This window comes from Lycorma delicatula, chromosome 5, assembly GCF_047948215.1.
Source record: "Lycorma delicatula isolate Av1 chromosome 5, ASM4794821v1, whole genome shotgun sequence".
Lineage (NCBI taxonomy): Eukaryota > Metazoa > Arthropoda > Insecta > Hemiptera > Fulgoridae > Lycorma > Lycorma delicatula.
Genome location: NC_134459.1, coordinates 49,809,988 through 49,832,507, shown reverse-complemented (window position 1 = coordinate 49,832,507; position 22,520 = coordinate 49,809,988). Strand labels below are relative to the sequence as shown.

Below are 22,520 nucleotides of genomic sequence, written 5' to 3'. Positions count from 1 at the left end.
GTTCCTGCGCCATTGTCGCAACTTTGCTGTCACTCATTGAAGTTTCACCGTACACATTACTTATTCATTGATGAATTTCAGTTGCATTACACCCCTCAGCCTGAAGAAATTGAATTACCACACGCACTTCACACTTGGCGGGAGATGCTATTGTTGTAGACATGTTTATGTGCTGGCTGCATGTTCAGAACTAAACAAAGTGACGTGGCGTGATTGAAGGCCATACTAGAGATGCTGTGCAACACATATGCACAAAGGTTCATCCGATTTTTGCGCGGGTTTTTATTTCGCGACCGATTGGACCTTGAAAAAAAATAACCCTCGTAGATTCTGTATACTCTAGGTGCCCTAATTGATTGTAGAAAATGGTTTGATTGGCCGACATTGAAAATTCCCAAAATGTTTTGAAGAATGAGTGACAAAAGTATTCTTTTTGATAATGCCATGTATTTCTTCATTCTCTACCTGAAGAATATCTTTTCAGTTTTTTATATTAAAGGTAGTTCAGAAGAACATCCCAACCCCGTAGGGGAAGACACCTGCCTTGTGACGTTCCGGTTACTACAGGGAGAGGGGTGGAACCCCTCTCCCTGTTCCTTACCCTGATGGGCTTTAATGGGAGATTTCAGAAGAACAGTTACATTGTATCCCTTGAGTTTTAGATTTATATGACATTTTGAGATACAAGAGCTTGTAAATTTTCATTCTTTTTTTAAGCAGTCTGCTGGAAAACAATTAACTAACTAAAATATTGTTTAATATTTTAAGTACATTCCCATTTTTACTCAAATTTTGTTTTCCTCTTACATAAATTTACTTTTTTAACCTTTAGATTAAAATAATTCTATTCGACAGAAAAATGTCACAGAGCAATTTTTTGAACTGGATTGTTTTGGAAATTTTTAAAAGATTAGGTAGGATCTTTTTGTTTTGCCTACTAGCAGTAGATTTAACTTGATTTCCAATTGGATTACCACCATCCGACAGTGTAGCTTTTGATATTTTATAGCTTATACCTAAAAAAACACATGCAACTGTTTGCTGTGAAAAGTCGCTAATTAAATGGCTGTAAAGTTATCTTATTTATCTGTTAATTGGTTTTCAATTTTTTAAATGTATTTTAGTTAATCCAAGCTTATTATTATTAAAAAATTCCTGTGCATACTAATGATTGTCCTTTAACAATTAAAATTTGCATTTAGTTATAGCCAGTCTTTTTTGTGTATGGTCCTAGAACACTTTGCTATTTTATTTCAATTAATAATGAACATTGCTCTCTTTATTTAAATGTTTATATTATTAATGTTGTTTTTTATGTTTCTTTGTTTAGGAAGGGTGATCTTATTGAAAATGTTGAAGCATCTTTGAATTTGGAGGATAAAAATTTCAAAAAAACATTGAAGTTGACTTGGTTGGCTGTTGATTGTGACAACAGTAACTCACAGCTTGTACCTTGTATTGTACATTATTATGATCATATTATAAGTAAACCAGTTTTGGGGAAAGAAGAAGATTTTAAGGATTATATTGGGCATGAAACCAAGGTAAGTACATTTTTTTTTGTGGATGACTAGAAAACTGTTGTAAAGAAAAATTAAATGATTTGTTTGTGAATTCCCAGCTGTCAGATTTAGTTTTACAAAAACCCTTCATTTTTTTTAAATTTAATTATTTATTGTACGTTCAGTGTAAAATAAATCAAAGTTAATTTGCTTCACAATTTCCCTGCTATTTTTTTACATGTTATAAAGTAAATTGTTTAGAGTATTCTAAAATGATAAATTTTTTTTTAAACCCTAGAATTTTAAAGCTAATAAGAAAAAACGTTTGGATTTTATTCTTATACTTTTTTTTGTTGAGGATTTTGAGTTCACAGTAGACCACTTTAGTCAACTCTGGTTCTTCTTTATTTTTTATTTTCTTCTTGATTGCTTCCCAATCTCTCAGATCTTGCTGTTTTGAACAAACCCTCATTGTGTTTTTTCTTTAATTCTAAATCTGGAGTTTGCTTCTTTTAGTATTTTTTATATTGTCAGTTTTGTTTCAAAAATCTTCTATTGTGATTTCTAGTTCTTGCATACCTTGTTTACTTTCGGTGATCCAGATCAGTGTTTTGGAGATTTTCCAGTATTTCTCGACCAGTTTCCTGACAAGCCTGTTCGGTTCTGTTCTTATGTGTCTAAAGAAGAGATTCTTTTCTTTCTAAAGTAGTCTAGAGCTGGTTCTACGTCTTTTTGTACCTCTTAGTTTGGTGTGAGTCTCCATTCTCCCTCATCAATAAGTCGTCTTTTATTTATGCATGTTCTTAGAATTCTTCTTTCTATTCTTTGCATCTCTGCTGATTAAGAAATGTTGGATCTTAATTTGAAGAGCGTTTCGCTTCCATATGACATTATAGGTCTGATTACCATTTTGTAATGTTTGAGTTTGGTATTTATTGAGATGCATCTTTTGTTATATGTTGTTTTGGTGGTATTTTGTGTATAACTGAGCTTTTGTGTTCTTTCTTTCCAATTTATTTTTCTTTGAGGTCATGTGTGATATTTTCTCCTAAATATTTAAACCGTTCAACTAACTTGACTTTGTGTCCATTTATGATTATGTTGGTTCAGTACCAGGGGATTTATGGTCATTATTCTAGTCTTCTCATATGATATTCTTAGGCCTATTTTTCCTGCTAGTTCTTCCAATGAAGTTACTTGAATTCTAAGCTTATGCAATGTTATTAGCTAGAAACACTAGGTTATCTGCATATTCTAAACAGTTTACTTTGGTATGGTTTACATGTTTCCTTGCTTCAGTTGTTACGTGTGGTGGGTCTTTTTTGTACCATTCTCTCATTACATATTTTAGGGTGCAGTTGAAGAGCAGTGGGGATAGTCCATTTTCTTCTCTTAACCTGTTTTGATTAGGAATGGTTCCGATGTTTCTCCTTTGAATTTTATTTTAGAGTTTGAGTCAGTTAACATAAGTTCTATCATTTTTACTAGTTTCGGGTATAATCCTAGGATTCTTAGTATTTTCAGCATTGATGGTCTATTAATACTGTCGTATGCTTTTTGGAAATCTATGAATGATATTAGTTGTCTTTGTGTACATACATTTTTAATTTTTGAGTTATTATTACAGGATAGCTTCTCCACAGTCTAAATCCCCCTGATATTCTCCCAGTTCATTTTCAAGTTAATATTTTATTTTATTAAGTATTGTTCTTGAGAGTATTATATATGTGCAATCTAATAGTGAAATTCCTCTGTAGTTTTCAGGGTTGAATTTGTCCTCTTTCTTGTGTAGTGGCTGCAGTATGAGTGCAGTAGTCCAGTGTTTGGTAATTTTTCTTCTTTCCAGATTATTTGGAGATTTTCCAGAAGTGATTGTCTAGTCTCCTTGTAGGAATATTTCCAAAGTTCTACCTCTGTCTGGTCTTCCCTGCTTGCTTTGTGATTTTTAATTTCTTTTAATGCTTGGTTTAGTTCTTTTAGTGTAGGTGGGTTTATTTGGTTTTGGTTTGATTTGATAAGTGTGTTTGTGTCTTATCCCTTTTACTATGATCATGAACATCTTCATTATTTGGCATATCAGTTTCGTATATAATATAAACTCATTAATTTGAACTTTAAAATCTGGATAAAAAACCCTCCCAAATGTGTACTATACACTAAGTATAGTTATTAAAAATCTTGTGTTTTGGTGTACCAAAATAAATAGTTTTCTTCAAAAAATATTCATTGCTATTTTTAACATTAACATAGCGTGAGAGAAACAAACTTTAAAAGTTAAAATAAAGTTTTATTTTTAAATTTCAATACTCTTCTGTTAACTATTTCCTAACATGAAAATTTCTCCTCCACAAGTTATAGTTGTATAGGGTTGGATAAGCAGAAGTCCTGCTTAAAAAATAAATTGTTTTATCTGTAATTGTTAGTGGTGTTATAACTTACATGTGTAATATTAAAATGCATCATTATTTAGGGGACCAATATCAAACATACCAATTTCATTTAGCTAATGAATATTACTTGCTTACTCAGGGAAATAAGAATGTTATCTATTTAATTAGAAATCAAATTAAGAATGCGTACTTTATTCAGCAAGATACAAGATAACTTACTGCTACATACTACTGTAATGTGTACTGTTTACCAGTTGTAATATAGTTTAATATATTTATTGTCAACAGTTTTCAAACTCCTCGATGTTATGAAAAAACCAACACTGCAAGATTTTTATAGCAGCTTTGTATCTTGTTAAAAATGTGAATGAAAATGTCAAAGAAATGTAATGAAGATTATGAAATGAACTTAGCTAAACAAGGAAGAGATAAAATGTTGGATGTGTCACAAATGTACATGTTATGTTGACATGAAGTTATGTTCAGGTTCATAGTTACTTGGATTTAGATTGCTATATTCAACTGTTTTAAAATCTATTTATGCATGGTCATTCAAATTGACGAACTTTAAATTCTGTTGAGGCAAGTGAAGCCGTAATAAATGGTGGTGGGGGGGGGGGATATTATTTAGAAAAAGAAAATAAAAATGTCGAGAGGTTAACTGCCAACAACGGATGTTTGGTAGACTAAGTTGACAAAAAATGTTTCCCGTTTGTGGTTCCAAATCATGGCCAAGATAGCTTAATGTAAATTATTTGCTTATTTTAGTCCCAGAAATAAAAATAGTACCTAATAAATAGCACACTTATAACAGAGATATGTAATTTTTTTCAATAATGTTGTTAAAAAGTTTATCATGCTGGAAATTTTAGTGATCTGATATCTGATCAACATACACAAACTGTTGAAAGATTGTGGAAGTATGTCAAATCACAATCTGTCAAATTACAACATAAACATGATATTGGCAAGGTTGGTCAGCTGCTTGTCAATTTTTATGCATCATTTTCCTCCTAATTTGAGCAAGATTTTCTTGTTACTAACAGTTAGTGGCTTCCTCAATATGTAAGTTTATTCTTTTAATATTAATAAGTATTACAACTTGAAGAGGAAAAGACTTGATAGGGAGGAGGAGCAATACAAAAATTGTTATTATTTTGAATGATGACAAAAAAAGTATTGAGGTAAAGATTTTATTTCTGTACTGTAAATAAGAGCTGGGAGAATAATCTAAGGCTAATCTAGAATTTCTTGACAAATTCTGCAGAGATAATCTAAGGTTAATTTAGAATTCCACTTCTGTGGACTGAGTATGATCCCATTAATTCCAGAATATTGGGTTTCTACTGCTTATACAAACGAAAACTTTCGATTAAGTCTGCTGTTACAAAAACCCACAGAACATTTTAATTATTATATATATTTTGTAATATAAAAATTGTAAATCGGAATTTTGGACTCAGTTGAGTAATTTTCTTCAAACTTTGTAGACAGGTAGTACCTACCTTCAGGGGAAAAACGAATGTATTCAATTTTCAGAAAAATTGGAAAAGGTTTTGACTGAAATAATACTGGGGCACTTAAGAAAAAAGATTTTAAAGATCTCTTTGGCAAATTTGTAGTGCCTCGACCTTTCATCCAGAGGTTCCAGTCAGGCAAGGCAATTTTCATTTTTTCATACACTACGAAATTCAATTTCAATCCTACAAGCTTCAAATTTATGTGTCAATATCATCAAAGAAAAAAGATTTCTTAAAAAATGATTAATACTGAAATTTATTATAATTTATGTTTTTTTATTTTTTTGTATACCGAAGAAATAATTGAAGCTGGCTTATTGGAACATTTTTGGTTAATATTTTGTAAAATTCATATTTTATATTTTTTCTTTCTCCTGGCTATTGAGGTTTACATTTATGAGCTTTTTGGATATTCATGAAGCATTGTTTCATTTAATATTGTAAGAATCTTATTGTATTTTTGATTCATCATAACTTTCCTCTTCTGGTTTTTTTCCAAAACAAATAGATGTCACAAAGGCCTTAGTAAAGAATCCACAATCATAAGCATTGATTTGGCTTTGAACTTCATGAAATGTTATTTTTATATTTCCACTGTACAATTTGTATAAAATTTTGAAGTATATTTTCTTAAGGTAAAATTGGTTCAAACTATCATGTACATGAAGTATTACACCATCATAATTTGTACTTATAAATTTGTTTTTGATATTCTTATGCTACAAAGTTGTAATACAAGTTGGAGATTTTTTTAGAGGAGACTGGTTTTAAATTATAAGGAAGCTGGATAAAATGTGTTTCATTTCGTTTAAACTTAATAAACCTTTTTTTACAATATTTAAAATTAAAAATATTGATATAACAGTATAGTTAGCATAAAAATGTGGATTCAATATTTTTGCTAATGTTTGTGTTTCTTCAAACACTATTTGTGCTCTATTGCTCACCGCAAAATATTTTCTTAACAGTATTCAGCTTAATTTTTTCATTTATTTTATTTTTTTTCATTTTTAAAAAATGGATTTCATAACTTGATTGGCATTGCTGGAAAAGTTATGCAATTCATTGCTGGTTTTTTTTTATATTGGACAAAAGATATTTAAAAATGGAAGTAGCTATTAAAGGAGGCATTTTCAAAACTGCAGCTTTATAAATTGTATATGTAATAGATATTTGCTGTGTGTCATGTTAAAGATGGAGAAACTTTTTGACAATATGTACCTCATTTAAATTGCCCCAGAATATGCTAACACCATCTCAGAGCAGTGTGAGCACAACTAAACACACTATTTAGTTTTTAAATCAGCTAACTTTATTAAATAAACTTGGCTGTTGTTAATTCAAAAGTTTTAGCTTAGAAAAAAATTCAAATTATCAAGCTTGTGTTTGGTAGTTTGAATGACCATATCAAACTCACCATTTGATATGATCAGCAAAGCTGATATTTGCATAAGGCATATCAAAGAAAAATTGCTGACTTTTGAAAAGAATATTAACAATTGACAAAGAATAAGTTGCTGCTTTAATTAAAAATAAAAAAATAAATTATTTGTGAAAAATATTTAATTTTAGAAACTGGTGATATATTAGACAAATGAAAGCATTCTGTAAGTTTGAGTATGATCATAAATACAGTTCTAGTCATTACACCTAGAAACATGGTAAATTCACTATTATCAATCAATTTGTTGAGATACTCATCATCAGCCATTTTTCTCCAGCTTGTAATTGGAATGGAGATGAACTGCTTGGATTTACTTTGTATACAAATTCAATTCATTTGTTTGAAACCATAGGTTAAGAGGACTTCTGATAGTTTTTTAGAATGTTTAAAAAAAAAACAAACTAGAAAATAAAATACTTGCAGTGGTTTCCAGTTCCTATTACATAGTGAAATAGGTGGTTTATGTATATACTACCTTAGGATAAACTTATGTATAAACCACCAAGTGTTAGGATAACATGTTTATATAAACCTCAGATGGAGTTGTGGAGCCATAATTTATTTTCCCCTATCTACTTTTAACTATTATTGATATTAATAAAAAGGGTTAATGTTTGTTATTATTTGTGATCAACAACAAACCATTATAAAAAATATTACTTAACAGGAATTATTGTACAGTGGTTGATACATGGTTATAATATAAATCTTAAATTCATTTTACAGACTGTCATGAAGATGCTAGGAGATCCTGAGCTAAGAAATATAAAAAAGTCTGATATCATACAACTTCAAAGAAAAGGATTCTTCATCTGTGATAGCCCATATAAATCAGCTAGGTAATTTCAATTTTTGTTTAATTGATATAAAAACTGATGTGAAAATTAAAGAAAATAATAAAACAATAAGTGAGTGATTTATGCAGTATCACTTAAATGTTTTAATTTCTTAGATAAGTTTATTAAAATTTTTAAATTACAGTTAGTTATTGTGTTATTAAAAACAAAATTAAAGAACTTTATTAGTTCAATGATATATTTTTATTTATTATTTATTCTGTTAGAATTATTAATTGAAAAAATAATTTGTTCATTAATTCTTTATAAGTTTTTTGAATAAAAAATTGTAAGATTAATAAAAATTTACAATTAATTTTTACAGAAAATTGGATTGGTGTTATATAATTGAGCACCATTTTTACAGATCTTTTTGAGTAATTGAAACAAGAAGTAAATTATATGGTAACTATATGGTAATTTATATGACATAATTAAAAATATATATATAGGGTGTTTCATTTTAATCTCCCCAGGTGATTTCTTCATAAACTACGTATAATACAAAGAAATGACCTAAACAAAAGTTACTTGGACTGGAGGGGATGAAATGGAAGGTCAAATGGAGTGACCTGTTTTTGACCTCACCAATGAAAAGAGCAGAAAACTTTACAGTCGTTGGTTTCTAAGTTATGAGAAGAGAATTACTATCTGGTACTGTCTTAAAAATTCAGCAAATTGTGTTAATAAATAATTATATAGCGAATAAATAATATTGTATGTGATTAACTCCTAAATCATGAACTTCAAGAAGCTGAAAAAAAATAACAGTCTTAAAACATCCTGACTAAATTTAGGTATGTTGATGTGATATTTTCACTCTTTCCATTGGCGCTGTTGAAAAAGGTAACACCATTTGAAAAACTGTGATGACCTTGGGATGGACTCAAGGTCACTGCTGGTTGTCACCCTTCTACCCACATAACTTCTGTAAAGTCATTTTTATGTTCTTTCCCATAGTTTCCAAGATAAATGGCTTGGAGTATGAATATTACATTGAATGATCTTAAAAAATATGTAATCTACTTATCTATCTCCTTGTAACACTATCACCTGCATAACACTATCTCTGATGATTAGGTCATATGACCTTCAAAAAAAATTCCAATGTCGTATATGTGTGACCACATATTACAATGTAAAATTTTTTGCTCTTTTCACTGATGGGGTCAAACATAGGACATTCCATTTGGAAAGTTCAAGATCAAATCCAAGGTGACACCTCCAGGCCATTTTTAGGTACTTTTTTGTATTATGCGTAGTTAATGAGAAATTTACCTGGCGTATTTAAAATTAGACACGTGGTATATATATATTATTTAGTTAGCTTAGGCTTGACATGAGTCACATCACTCTTGAATAATGCAGAGCTATTCTTCAGCATAACAAGATCCCATATGAAGCTTGCCAGGAAAAATGAGGAATGGCTTCCTTCTTCACCGAACAAAATATTCTGTTGCACATCAACATGTAAGCCCACTGAAATGCAGCTGATACTCACTTGGCCCTTCAAGTGAAACTTTAACTCTGTTCACCATAGAAACTGGTTGTAAAGTGAACATCATTACTCGGAGAAAGGATTTGTGAATATATCTTGTTCTTCAACTTTATGTGTGTTACAGCTGTAGAAATGACTGAGAAAGAACTAAACAGTAGATGCATTACTTAAATTAAAAGTTAATTAATTTTACAGCATCTACAAAAAAACAAACATGTATTAATTATTTTCGATGCCTTATTTACAGTTTGCATACGGGTGTTGAATCTCCTGCTGTATTAATTTTCATACCTGATGGCCATACCAAAGAAATGCCGACACAAAAACCTTCAAAGAAGAGTGTCAGTGTTGAAAAAGAGCAGAAACAACAGGTGAAATTTATTTGTATATGCATGTTGTTTTTATGTTTGTCAGTCTATCAGAAAAGCTATAAAATATTAACAGTAGGTGGTATTGATCTTTAGTCTTTCAACAAACATAACAGACTGTTGTTTGTCTTCTGATATGTAAGTTTGGAGTAAGATGATAACCTGCACTAGTTATAAATTAATGGTTTCACATTACCTGGAATGTCTTAAGAAATGATATCCTGATGTTTGGAGAATGTAATGTAAGGATAAAATTGAAATGTTAGCAGTAATACCTTGTTTTAATCACAGTTTCTGTTGAATAATCAAAGTTAAAAAATTGGATGTTATTTCACTGTATGGTGTTGGCATTTGTCAGCTACTGATTACCATAGTGATCAATACTGCTTAAAATTTTAAAAAAGGGTTTCTCCTAAAGCTGATAACTGAGTCCTAAATACATTTTAAATGGTTTGTAACTGTATTTATTAGCAGTAGTGTTGTTTTATGTGAAATATGTTGTTGCTGTAAAAATATGACTTATACACTTTTTCACTGTAAAGTTACATTCTAATGATTTTAAAAACAACTATATTACTATAACTGAATTAAAACAAAGACGTTTTAATACTATAATTTAACACTAATTAACTAAAAACAAATGTTAGTGTGACTTTTTCTTTTTGATATAGTAGTTATAGTGTTTTGTTTCAACAATTATTCACCTGATGGATTGTAATCATTTAACTTTAAATGGTGGATAAAAGCATGGCTAGTTACATATATAGGGATTCCCAGTGATGGTAACAATAGTATTTCTATTACCCATTAAATTAACTTTCTGGGTGTTTATTTGGCAACAAATTCAATTGGGATGATTAAATTGATTTTATTTGTAAAAAATCAAACTGTACTGTTTTGCTTTGAAGTACTTTAATAAAACACTAAGATTGTCATCATTAGTAAATATGTGTATATTATGCTTATACAGTGAAACTTTCCTAAATGAACACTTCTCAATAACGGACTCCTGTTAATACCAGATACTTTTTGATTTCCCAGTAGTTTTGTAATTGTATTAATGGATAAAATACTTCTCAGTAATGGATTCAAACAATGAATTTATTTATAAAAACTATTCAGTCAGTTCAGAAAAACGGACAACAGGAATAAAAATTGTAATTTTCCTTGTTTTATTTTATAGTCGGTGTGACTAATTTATTTATCTGTTGTGAATTGCATCACTTCCCACTTAGACATTGATGTTATGAATCAGTTCATCATCCAGCGTGTTTTGTCATCAGTTGCTGTGCAAGTGTATACTGTACATTGAACATGTAATATTTTTGTTATGATATAGTCCTATGTTTTTCTTGTAATATATTTTCTATGTGTATGTTTACTGTACGTTCAATTTTGTGTATTTTATAAAAATTGTTACAACTATTATTAACACAACTTAACATATCTCAAAACTGTAAACGCTTGATATTAAAAGAAAAAGTAGCAGTTATAAATGTCTACGAAAAAGAAGAACTCAGTGTGCATGATATGGTAAAACATGATGTCGGGAAAACTCAGATAAGCGATATCTTAAAAAATAAACTTATATCCTAAAAGTCATGGACTGATAATAACAACCTTTTAAGCGAACGTGCATTTCCTAAAACACCAGGCCTAGCAGTTTACAGAAGAACTTATGATTGATTGATTTTGAGTGCTAGTGCTAAAAACATTCCGGCTCTGGAACTTTGATAAATGATAAAGCCCTAGAAATTGCTAAAGAACTCAGTTATGATGAGTTTAAAACATGAGGGAGTTGGTTAGTTAAATTCCGAATTAGACATATCATTTCATATAAAAAGTTAGTGGTGATGCTGGTGCTGTGATAAGAATTTGGTATCAGAGTGGCAGGAGAGCATTAGTTATAATGAAAGATACATTTTTGATTGTGATGAGACTGGTCTTTTTTTCTGGGCGTTGCCCAGTGAAACAATGTGTTTGAAAAAGGGAAAAGGTACAGGAGGAAGATATAAAGAAAGACTCACTATTATGTTGGCTGAATGTCAGGTGAATTTGAAAAACTACTAATAACTGGCAAAGCTGCAAAGCCATGATTTTAACGGCATGAACATAAATTCATTAGAAATTAAATGGTATTCAAATAAAAATTTTTGGATGACTAAGGACATAATGATGGACTGAATGTTAAGTTTTGATCGTAGAATGGGAAGGCAAAATAGAATATTCTTGGACAATGCAAAATCCCACCCTAATGTTAGATTAGAAAATGTAAAATTGATATTTCTTCCCCCAAATACTAATGCAGTACTGTAATACTACCACTTGATCAGGAGATCATTCAGAACTTTAAAATTCTGTAAAGAAAAAAAGGTGATGTGATACAGTACTATTGTCTACAATGAAAGCTACATATGGTGATGAGCTTTCTAAAAGTATTAGTGGGTTGGATGCAATTTTATGGATTCGTGTGGCTGTACAGCAGGAATCAAATGAAAATTCTGTGGAACAGAGTGAATTACAAGAACTTATTGAACCAATTGAATGCTACAAACAGTACCCAAACATTGACAACACACTCAACATAGAGGACGTATTGACTGACATCTGTAATCTTGTTGCTGCCTCAGACTTGACTACTTCCGAAATTAATGACAATGGCTCTAACAACATTGATAATGACAATGAACCCTGATTTACCATCACGAGTAAGGAAACAAGAAAAGAAGTTAGAAAATTAAAGCAATATTTCTTACAAAAAGGATTACCAGAAGACGTTATTTTAATATCAGAAGTACAGTGGCTTATTGAAAAAAATATGCACCAGGACTTAGTTCAAACTAAAAGAGACGGCTATTTTAAACCACATATGTGTAAATAAATTGTATTTGGTTTTTTATTTTAACATTTTATATTATTTTTTGTACATGTATTTTGATTAATATTTTTGTAGCGTACATTGTTTTTATTGCATTTTAGTTTACAGTAATTTTATTTTTTTATTTTATTGGTCGATTACAGATGTACAATATTACTATTTTCATTGAGATATGAACATGGAGGACAGTGTTTTTATTTTAAAAAAAAAACCAATAAAAAAACTTTAATTTTACAAAGTTGTTTTAATTAGCAACTAGTTTTTTAAAATTTTAATTTACATGAAACTACACAATGCCATTAAATAACAGACAGATTGTTGTTCCCAGATAAAGAGTCATGTCCTGCTTTTGGGAAGTTTTATTGTATGTATTCCCATCTGAAGTATATCATCTCTTCAAAAGTCAATTGAACTTTTAAGAAAGGATTATCAAATTATTGTTTGGCATCCATAAGTGTTATTCATGTAGAGTGATGTTTAGAAAATAAAAATGTTTAAGTTATCCTTGCTTATATATTTTATGAATATGTAATATTCGCTAAAAATAAAAGTCACTTATTTTACAAAAAAAAACAAAAAACAATCTATCAAATTAGACAGCAGTAACTACACTATGTGTAAATACCTACGTAGCAGACAACAGTCCAGTGCAATTCAGTTAAACAAAAACATTCTTTTGTTTCTAAATATTTAAAAAAATTTTTGAACACAATATTTTGGCTTATTATGCTTCTGTTGCTACTTTTAATAAATTACCAAACAATCTAAAAAGTTTTTCAAAAAAATTATTGAAAGTATAATTAAAATATCTTTTTTACAGTAATAATATTAGTTTGTTTAAAGAACTGTAGATGTAGAAATCCAAAAAAATCTGGTATACAGAGTAGTCTGTACTCCTTCAAATGGTAAAGTTATTATTCAAATAATATAATATTATAATTATTATATTATTGCAATATGTAATATTATTCATTTATCTGTGTGTGTGTGTGTGTGCGCGCGCGCATGCGCACGTGTCTGTCTGTCTGTTATATTGTAATTTCCTTCAAATGATTTTAACATTATTAATATCATTGACGAAAATACAGTATTATATTTAAGACATTTGTTCTTATCTTATCTAATTCTTATCATAATTAAGAATTAATTTAATTATTTCCACCTAAATACTTAGAAAACTATAAAATAACATCTTAAGAAAAGTTATTAATTGTAGATAAAGTAAAGATATCTAATACAGAATGCTATTAAATTCTCATTAGACGATTAAGCAGTTTCAAAATTAAAATGAACTAAATCCAAGAAGTCAGAAATTAATATTGGTAGGCTCTTGAATCATTTGTAGTAACTTATTTTTATTAAATACTTGGAAAATTTAATCCCTCTGTTTGATATTCTAACTTACTTTTAACAAATTAATGCTGCCAATCTTCAGTAGTAATATGTAAATTATTCAGCTTGATTTTGCAGTGGTTTAGTTCTTAAAAATCGTAAAATTTTTGTGCAAAATAAAATTTTTAATTGGTATTATTGTTTACACATATTATTCTTTTTTCAATTGCTATGGTCATTAGTTATTAAAAAATTGTAACAGTATGCCGTGAACTGCACCCAGCATTGTTAATGTTGATGATCCACAAGAAAATAGTTGATTGAATTCAGTCTCTAGCTGTTCTATTTTTAGGTTAGGGAACTAAAGAAATAATGAATCAGAGTTTACTTAGGAAACTAAAATAAATGTTGGGTTCAATGAATAGTAGGATGATACCATTTAGGCAGAAAATTTATGTTGATTTGGAGATAGTGGACTGTATAGTATAATACTAGGACTGGAACAATCCCTTGGACCGGTATGAGAGTGAAGAAGATACTTACTTACAAACAAAGCACTGAGCGTGATTGCTCACTGGCAAAGTGAAGACAATGTTGCTTCTGATATGATAAATGTTAAGCATATCTAATTTAATGATTGGTTACAACCAGATCTTATTACGAGTTCTCTCACCACTTCTCAGTGTCCAACACTATTTTAATTTTATATTCGCTTTTTTTTTTACATAACTGATACTTGATGTGAGTATAAATGTGATCAGAAAGGTACAGTTATACGTGTTTAAAGTATTGTCTTTACTTTCAGTGTAAATATATACGTTCTTCAACAAAGTATTATGTGTACATTTCTCCAAATAATCTTACCTCATTTGATTATATGTTGTATTTCAAATAAAACAAATAATGGTTGTCCATTATTTTGAAATTTTAGTCTTGCCATGATATTTTACAGTTGACTTTAATGAAAAATGGTTTTTACAAATATTAAAGAAAGGCTACTTTGAGAAAAGTATTTGAAGAATCAGAATTTGTTTTTTTAGTTTCTATGTTTTTTATAAGTATACTCTTTTTTTTGTTAAAATTTGGTTTTGATGGCTTAAATTAATTCTTTTCATATTTAGTAGACAGTTGAAGATAAATAATCTCATTAAATTTCAGCCTTTTGTTTTCTGTTATTAAGTTTTGTTCAAAATACATTTTTTTTTTACCATGTCGGCAGTATATTGTAGTTAGATGTTACTTACTAGGTTGAAACAAAAACCCTGGAACCATTTTTATATTGAAGAACACATTGTAATTTATTGTATAGGGATGTAGTTTTTTTAGAATAAATTTTTATAATTTTGATTATAGGGTTTCCTAAGTAGGAAAGGTGAAGTGGTAAATACCTATTTTTAAAGATATACTCTTGTTATTTAAACTGTACAGGAAAAAAATCAAAATCTAAAATATTAAAAGAAAATAAGGTATCTTTTAATATATTTTTTTTTTTTTTTTTTTTTTATGTAATAGTAATTTTTTTCATTAAATATATGCAGAAAATCTGTAATATTCAGAATTAAGTTTGTAGAGTTAATCTGATAACGTTAGTTCATTGAGGGCCAAAATTCAGTAAAAAAAATGTATAACCGAAAGAAATTAATATTTTTTCATAATTGTATTCTAAAATGAAGAGACATTCAAAAGAATGAAAAGAAGCCCCCACTCTTCAAGAGTTTCCAAAAATACCCAAACCCAACAGTACTTAATGTCCTTTCATATGTTATAATAATACTCCTGCTCATAGATTTGTCCATTGCATGGACATTGTGATCTGAAACACAAGTTTAAATCTAGAACGTATGTAAAAATAACAGCAAGAACTGTTTACATATTGTATTAGATACTGAACATTGTGATCTGAAACACAAGTTTAAATCTAGGATGTTTGTAAAAATAACAGCAAGAACTGTTTACATATTGTATTAGATACTATCTGATTATAACAAGGTGATACAAGACGATGTGAAGAACTGTAACATAAACAAAGTACACCATAAACTAAACTTGACAGACAAATACAAACTTAATTCATTACCAACTCAATAAATGAAACTTGTTTGCAACAAATCTGCCACCTCACATAAGCTACATAACTTGCTTTTAAAAGTGTGATTCATCTTCTACTAAACACCCCATATAAAATGAAGATCGTATAGAGGAGCTTAGCAGTATAATATATATTGTAAACAAAAAATTACTTATATACACTGTGCTTCTAAATGAATATTAGGGTTTTAAAGTTGTGTAATATTTATTAAGTTTTACTTACATTGATAAAATATACATGAAATGAAAGAGTAACTCAAATAGTTTTTCCTATAGTGTTCAATATGAGCACCATTCATCACTGGCACATACCCAGTCGATAGAAGAATTTATCCCACTGACTTTAATCAGCAAGTCTGGAGTAATTGATGCAACAGCTGCTTCAATTCAGGTAGGTCAGCTAATGGTGGCACATACACTTGAACCTTTATAAACCCCCCAAAGAAAAAAAATCACACGGGCTCAGAACGGGTGAACATGGAGGCCACAGCAAACAAGCCCTGTCAGGTCCCTGGTGACCAATTCAGCGGTATGTGACTGTCATTCAACAGTCACATACATCATTATGTGAGTGAGGAGACACACCATCTTGTTGCCAAATAAAGTTCTGTGGTTCGTATTGCCATGTAGGAAAGAGCAATAGTTGTAGCATATCAAAATAGTTCAGTCCAGACACACTTGCTTCTGTGAAAAAGAATGGCCCATAAACTTGCTGCTGGGATATGTCACAAAAAGCATTAAGTTCTGGGAGGCCATAAATGGCATCATTTATCTGGACATACTTCAAAATTTTCTAATTCCTCAGTTAAATGATGATGGACAGCATTAATATCAAAAAGATGGGGCACTACCTCACTACCATCTAGAAGTTTGAAATTTTCTTGATATTCGATTCCCGGGTCGGTGGATCAGTTGTGAAAACCCAGTTGCATGACCACCTTACTCCCCAGATTTGACCCTGCTAGATTTTTTCTTATGGGGGTTTAATTAAAGATCGGGTTTATGTACCACCTTTGCCTGCTGATCTTGTTGTGCTTTGACTTTGAATTAATGTCACAGCTGCAGAAGTAATGCCCGACTTGTTGGGTACAGTCTGCATGAAATCGATTACAGGTGTATGTGTTGCATCACATTACAAATGGAAGTCATTTTAAACCAAAGTGAATGTTGGGTGACAAACTTAATGTGTTTTTCTACTCATCTGAATCTGTAAGGTATCTCAATAAATTTTTATATGCCTTCTAAAGTTTTGAATTCCTTTGTAAATTACTTGGTATATGACAACACACACACACTCAATGACATTCTCTTACACAAAATAAGTAAAAGTAATAACAGAGCTAAAACAAAAAATGTGATGTGGACATCACATTACAGAAAGTAGTACAGAAAATTTGTTCAAAGGTCATTGTATGACCTTTGTCATTGTATGCCTATTAAATTACATATACATATTTTTTTGCTGCATTTAATTTAAACTTATTTCATTTGAAAGTGAGATACTATCCTCCAATTCTTTAATAAAGTGAACAGTTACACAATAGCATTATGGTGGACACCACATTTTTTGTGGTGTCCATATCAGCATTTTTTATTAGTTTATGTATTAATTTTGTTTCATGTCGCTCAAGTAGATATGTGGTGTAAGTGAGACGTGTCCATAACCATGCACAATCGGTTCAAATCCAACTTCATATACATATATTTTTTTTAACTTTTTTTTAATTTAAATATATTGATTTATTAATAATTATTAACCTCTGATTGTAAAAATTGTTTAATTAAAATGAAAAGTACATAACATTTTATTTCACTAATAACTTCTGATGTTTTTCTTTTCTTTTTTTTGCATATGTACATAGACGTATGTGCATACAGACGTCTGCCATAACTAGTCAAGATGGATTCAGGGATGATCAAAATGGATATTTCCATTGAAATCTGAAAACCAAAATTTTTCATGACGTGATCATAATACTTCTTTACCTTTTACAAGGAAGTAAATATACATCATATTAGCGGACATAAACAAAGACTCAAAGAATATAGCTTACAAATTAAAATATCTGGATACAATGCAGTCTTTAGAAAAAATAAAGTAAATTTTTACATGCAGAATACAATACCCCTGATATATATATATATATATATATATTTAAATTCTATTAAATAAACCACCTAGTACAGAAAATTGAGATAAGACATAACTTATGTTAATTTTTCATGAAGGTACTTTTGCAGCATCCCACATCCTTAAACATGATTGAAATAATTCTGTTATGGTAAAATAAAAATAATGAAAATTGCATATTAATTTACATGAGTGCTGCTATTTGTTGCAGTTTTTGTAAGACCATCTCCCTCAAACACTGATGTTTTATCAAATTAAAATTTATTTGTATTTATGTTCGTAATATTTTTCTAATATATTTAATCTTATGTCTTCTTTATTAATTTTTAATATTTCTAAATTTGTTTTATATCAGAAATAGATTGTTTATTAGATGGCATTAAATAAACCTAATTTATAATTTTTGTAATTTCTGTAAAGTTCAAGAAATCTAGTTCTAAAGGATCCTAAATAAATACCATCGCAATTAATTACATATATATATATATATATAAACTGAATTGTTCCACATGTCCAGTTGGTCAAACAGGGCAACAGGACAAGTCAACCACTTGCAAGATTTCCATAGTAACAGTAAGCCAGCACTATTGAACTACTTTATTATCAATTTAAATATGGACTTGAAAAATTTATAAAATTTTGCACAAAATCTAAATAAGTTATAATCTGAAAGTCAATATCACCTGAAATTATGTGTCTTCATCACCTGATAAATTTGTTGTATTTTCATCACTGTCATCGTCTGTAAGTTTTACAATGCATCACAATCCTTCTTTATGAAAAACTTCTACTATATATTCTGTGTATCTAACACTTTTTCTCCAGTGTTGCATAGGTTATGGCATCTTCCAGTAATGTTTTTACATCACATTTATTTGAAATGTACTGTTTAAGGCTGCCACCTCATCTTTTATCTGCATTGAAATTAGCTCAATTGGGTTATACTGGCAATGATACAGTAGCAGTAGACATTAATTCGGGAATTGTGAGGTATTTTCTTCTAATGATGAAACAATATCCACCTTATTTGTGTTGATCACTGACACCTTCTCTTTAAGCACAGAATGATAATAGCTTTCATGATCTAACATATGCTTATATAATTGAATAAAATATTATTTCATGTTAAATAAAGATTTTTAATAAAATGATGTTCTGATTAATATTGTTAGTTTTTGCCATTTTTTTAGAGATTTATAGTATCGCTCATAACAAAAAACTACAACATGTGTTAGAATGTTTTTTGAAATTTTCAATTAGAAATAATTAACTGGATTGATGTCATTCAAAAATAGTTATTCTTTGTAGACCAAAGATTTTTTTTTTAAATTCACTCAGTTAGCACTTTGGGCTGGTCTAGTAGTTAACTCTTCAAAAACCAGTTGTTTAACAGCTGATCTTTGAAGTCAAAGGTTCTGAGGTACAAATCTTAGTAAATGTTAGTTGCTTTTTTAAGTATTTGAATAGACAGTGGATACTGGTGTACTTTGGTGGTTGGGATTCAATTAACCTCACATCTCAGGCAAGGTTGGCCTGAGTTTATACAAGACTACACACATTTACAAGTCATACACATCATCCTCATCTCATTGGGCTGTGGGGGATTGCTTATTGTTTACTAGTTAAACAGATTGTAACATGTACATTAGGAAAAGAAAATCTGATGTGGACACCATATGACTTCCTTGTACACCTATTAAATTACATATACACATATAATTTTTTTTATTGTTATTATTGAACTATTTATCTTAATTTTTTTTTTACAATCAGAGGTTAATAATTATTAATAAATCGATTTATTTAAATTAAAAAAAAAAGTTAAAAAAAGAAGATGAAGTCTGATTCAAACCGATGTGCCTTACCCTTGTAAGATCAAATATTTTATTAATTAAAATTTTATTGGGCTGTAACTCAGAACCAATGAAAATATGCACCACTTATGATATTGAAAAGCTCTCAATGAGGGCTAAATGCAGTTATGAAAAAGTCCAAAATTCATATTTTTTTTGGATTTTGGGCGTTTTTGGACACTTTGGTTCAGTCAATTACAATCAAAAGGGGAGGTGCACAACTAGATGTTACAACAGTTCTAAATCCAAAATATCAACATCCTGCAGCTAATTGTTTTTTGCGAGATACATACGTATGTGCAGATGTCATGCCGAGACTAGTGTCAAAATGGATTCAGGGTTGGTCAAAATAGGTATTTCCGTTGAAATCTGAAAACCTGAAATCTGTTTCGCGATCACAATATTTCCTTTACTTCGTACAAGGAAGTAAAAAATCACACAATTATTATATGTTATTTATGATTATGTTAAATAAAATTTGATTTTATTAGATTATTATTAATTTTACTTGATTCTGCTTCCTCTTTGTCAAAAAATATGTTGTTTTATAAAATTGCCAAAAGATTCTACTTCCAGTTTATTTATAATATATTTACATTTTATCTTTAGTGCCATTTATCTTTTTTTTATCATTTTGTAGTCGTGCTCATTTTTTTAAGGTCATTAAATCATCTTATTATCGTTATAAACATTATAACTAATGTTTACAAAATGCATTTCAATTTATACTAATTATTAACAAGTAATAAACAATAACATTTATTGTTTATGTAAACAAAAAACAGAATTAAATAAATTTTATGTATTTAAAACATATAATAAAATATTATTTATTAATTATTAAAAATAAATAAATATTAATTTCAGTTTAAAATTGAAATTTTAAATACAGTTTCAATTAAAAAATAATGTTTTATTCGTTATTTTAAATATGCATGTAGAATTTATTTAATCTCAAAATTATAACCCTAATTTTTAAAAGTGAAAAAATATATCTACTTGCCAAGTGACATTTTGGATGCTCTGTATTAATTAACCTACACACTTGTGTATATATAATTTAAGTATATGGATATTTTTGTATTTTATACGATACAAACTATAAAAAAATTAATTAGCTTTAGTAAAATTTTCATAGGCTTAAAAATATAAAGATACAGCACCCCGCATTTCCCCATTGCCGCTTCCAATTTTTTAACAAGTGTACTAGAATTAGTTGTTATATTGCATACATCAGAACATTTCATGATTGTAGGTAATTCTTTTGTGAAATAGACGAAAATTTATCCCCGTTAAGTTTTGCGTTATGTTTTTACTGCTATTACGAAGACCTTACGTTGGGTGTCAACTCACAAAACCTGAAACAAGATTATTTGTTTGAAGCATCATAGAGTTTTAAACGAATCTACCATATCTTAAAACATTAAATTTTATACCCTTCCATAGAAATGCTTTTTTTTATGAAGATGCGATATCTTCCCCACAATATCTGTTATCTGAGATATTGGATAAAGTGTGTTGACATGGTGTTGTTAATACAGTTTTTGGTACCTATTATTACAGAAGTTTTTTATAATACTTTTTAAGTCCCTAGATAGCTTACTTCTTTTCTTCAAGAGTTGACAAAATAGTTTTGTGTCAGGGTCAAGTACGTTCCAATCGCCGTTGTGTGGTAAATTCATGTAGAATAGGAGTAGTATACCGAACCATTGTGCCTCGTCCCGTGCGGCTTTACGTCAAATTTTTAGTTTTACGAAACATGGGCCCAACAAATAAGTCTCAATTTTTTAGTCTCGCCCGTTCTCAAGATTCACTTCTCATTGAAAATGCTACTTTAATCATTAAGTATGAATTTTTTTTTAGAAACAAATTTTTATCTCCGTTGGAAGTTTTATTTAATTTCCGGCACATTAATTTATTGCGTTCATTGTTCTAATAAGTTCTCGGTAACGATTGTAATTTAATAGTAATTACTAATAAACAGTTTAGAAATTTCTGAGTAATAATTTTAACACGTGGACTTTTATCCCCACTTAGTGTCCATTCACTTTTACTTTTAGTACAACGGGTGGGAGGTATGTTCACGCTGCGCTTTCACTCTGCGGTGATATGCTTTGTACAGTTATTTGACTAAGAAAAACATGACAGTTTAAGGGAACGTGGCCTAGTAAGGTTACACACACGTGGTAAGATGTGTCCAGTTGTGTTTGGCGTACCTATTCTAAAAACTATTTACTAGGTTAGATGTGTAATATTTCTATTGATTATTGTATTTATCGGACAGCGGTAGTTTTTCAGTAAATTTTATTTATTTTACTACAATTAAATTAACTAGATGTTACAGATTTATTTGAAAATCAATGTAGTTTTAATTTGTATTTACTGTAAATGTGTTTAAATATTGTACATTGTGTTCTTTCCCTCCCCTTAATTTTTTTCTATTACTTCGTTCTATGTTATTTTATGTAAAAGAAAAATAACCATGTAAGTGTATTTTCAGGCAGTGTTTAAAAATTTTTTATTGCATTATAAATTTATTTTTTCTTTGCGCATTAAGATGTTATTTTCACTACCGAATTTTTGCGGGGTGGGATGTTAACTTTTTTTTATTAAAGGCTAGCTGTAGGTGTACGCGTACACGTATATATTCTGTAGAAAATATAACCGCGATTTAGTTAAA

The 22,520-nt window shown here is 29.4% G+C and overlaps 1 protein-coding gene across 1 annotated transcript in view; it reads left to right on the top strand.

Annotated features, from left to right (window-relative positions):
• The window catches only part of GluProRS (Glutamyl-prolyl-tRNA synthetase), a 65,488-nt gene that overhangs the window by 30,253 nt on the left and 12,715 nt on the right, over window positions 1-22,520 (top strand). Inside the window, exons 11-13 of the mRNA XM_075366076.1 lie at window positions 1,331-1,544; window positions 7,583-7,695; window positions 9,438-9,561. Coding sequence (XP_075222191.1) covers window positions 1,331-1,544; window positions 7,583-7,695; window positions 9,438-9,561 — 451 coding nt within the window. The remainder of the gene's footprint in view (window positions 1-1,330; window positions 1,545-7,582; window positions 7,696-9,437; window positions 9,562-22,520) is intronic.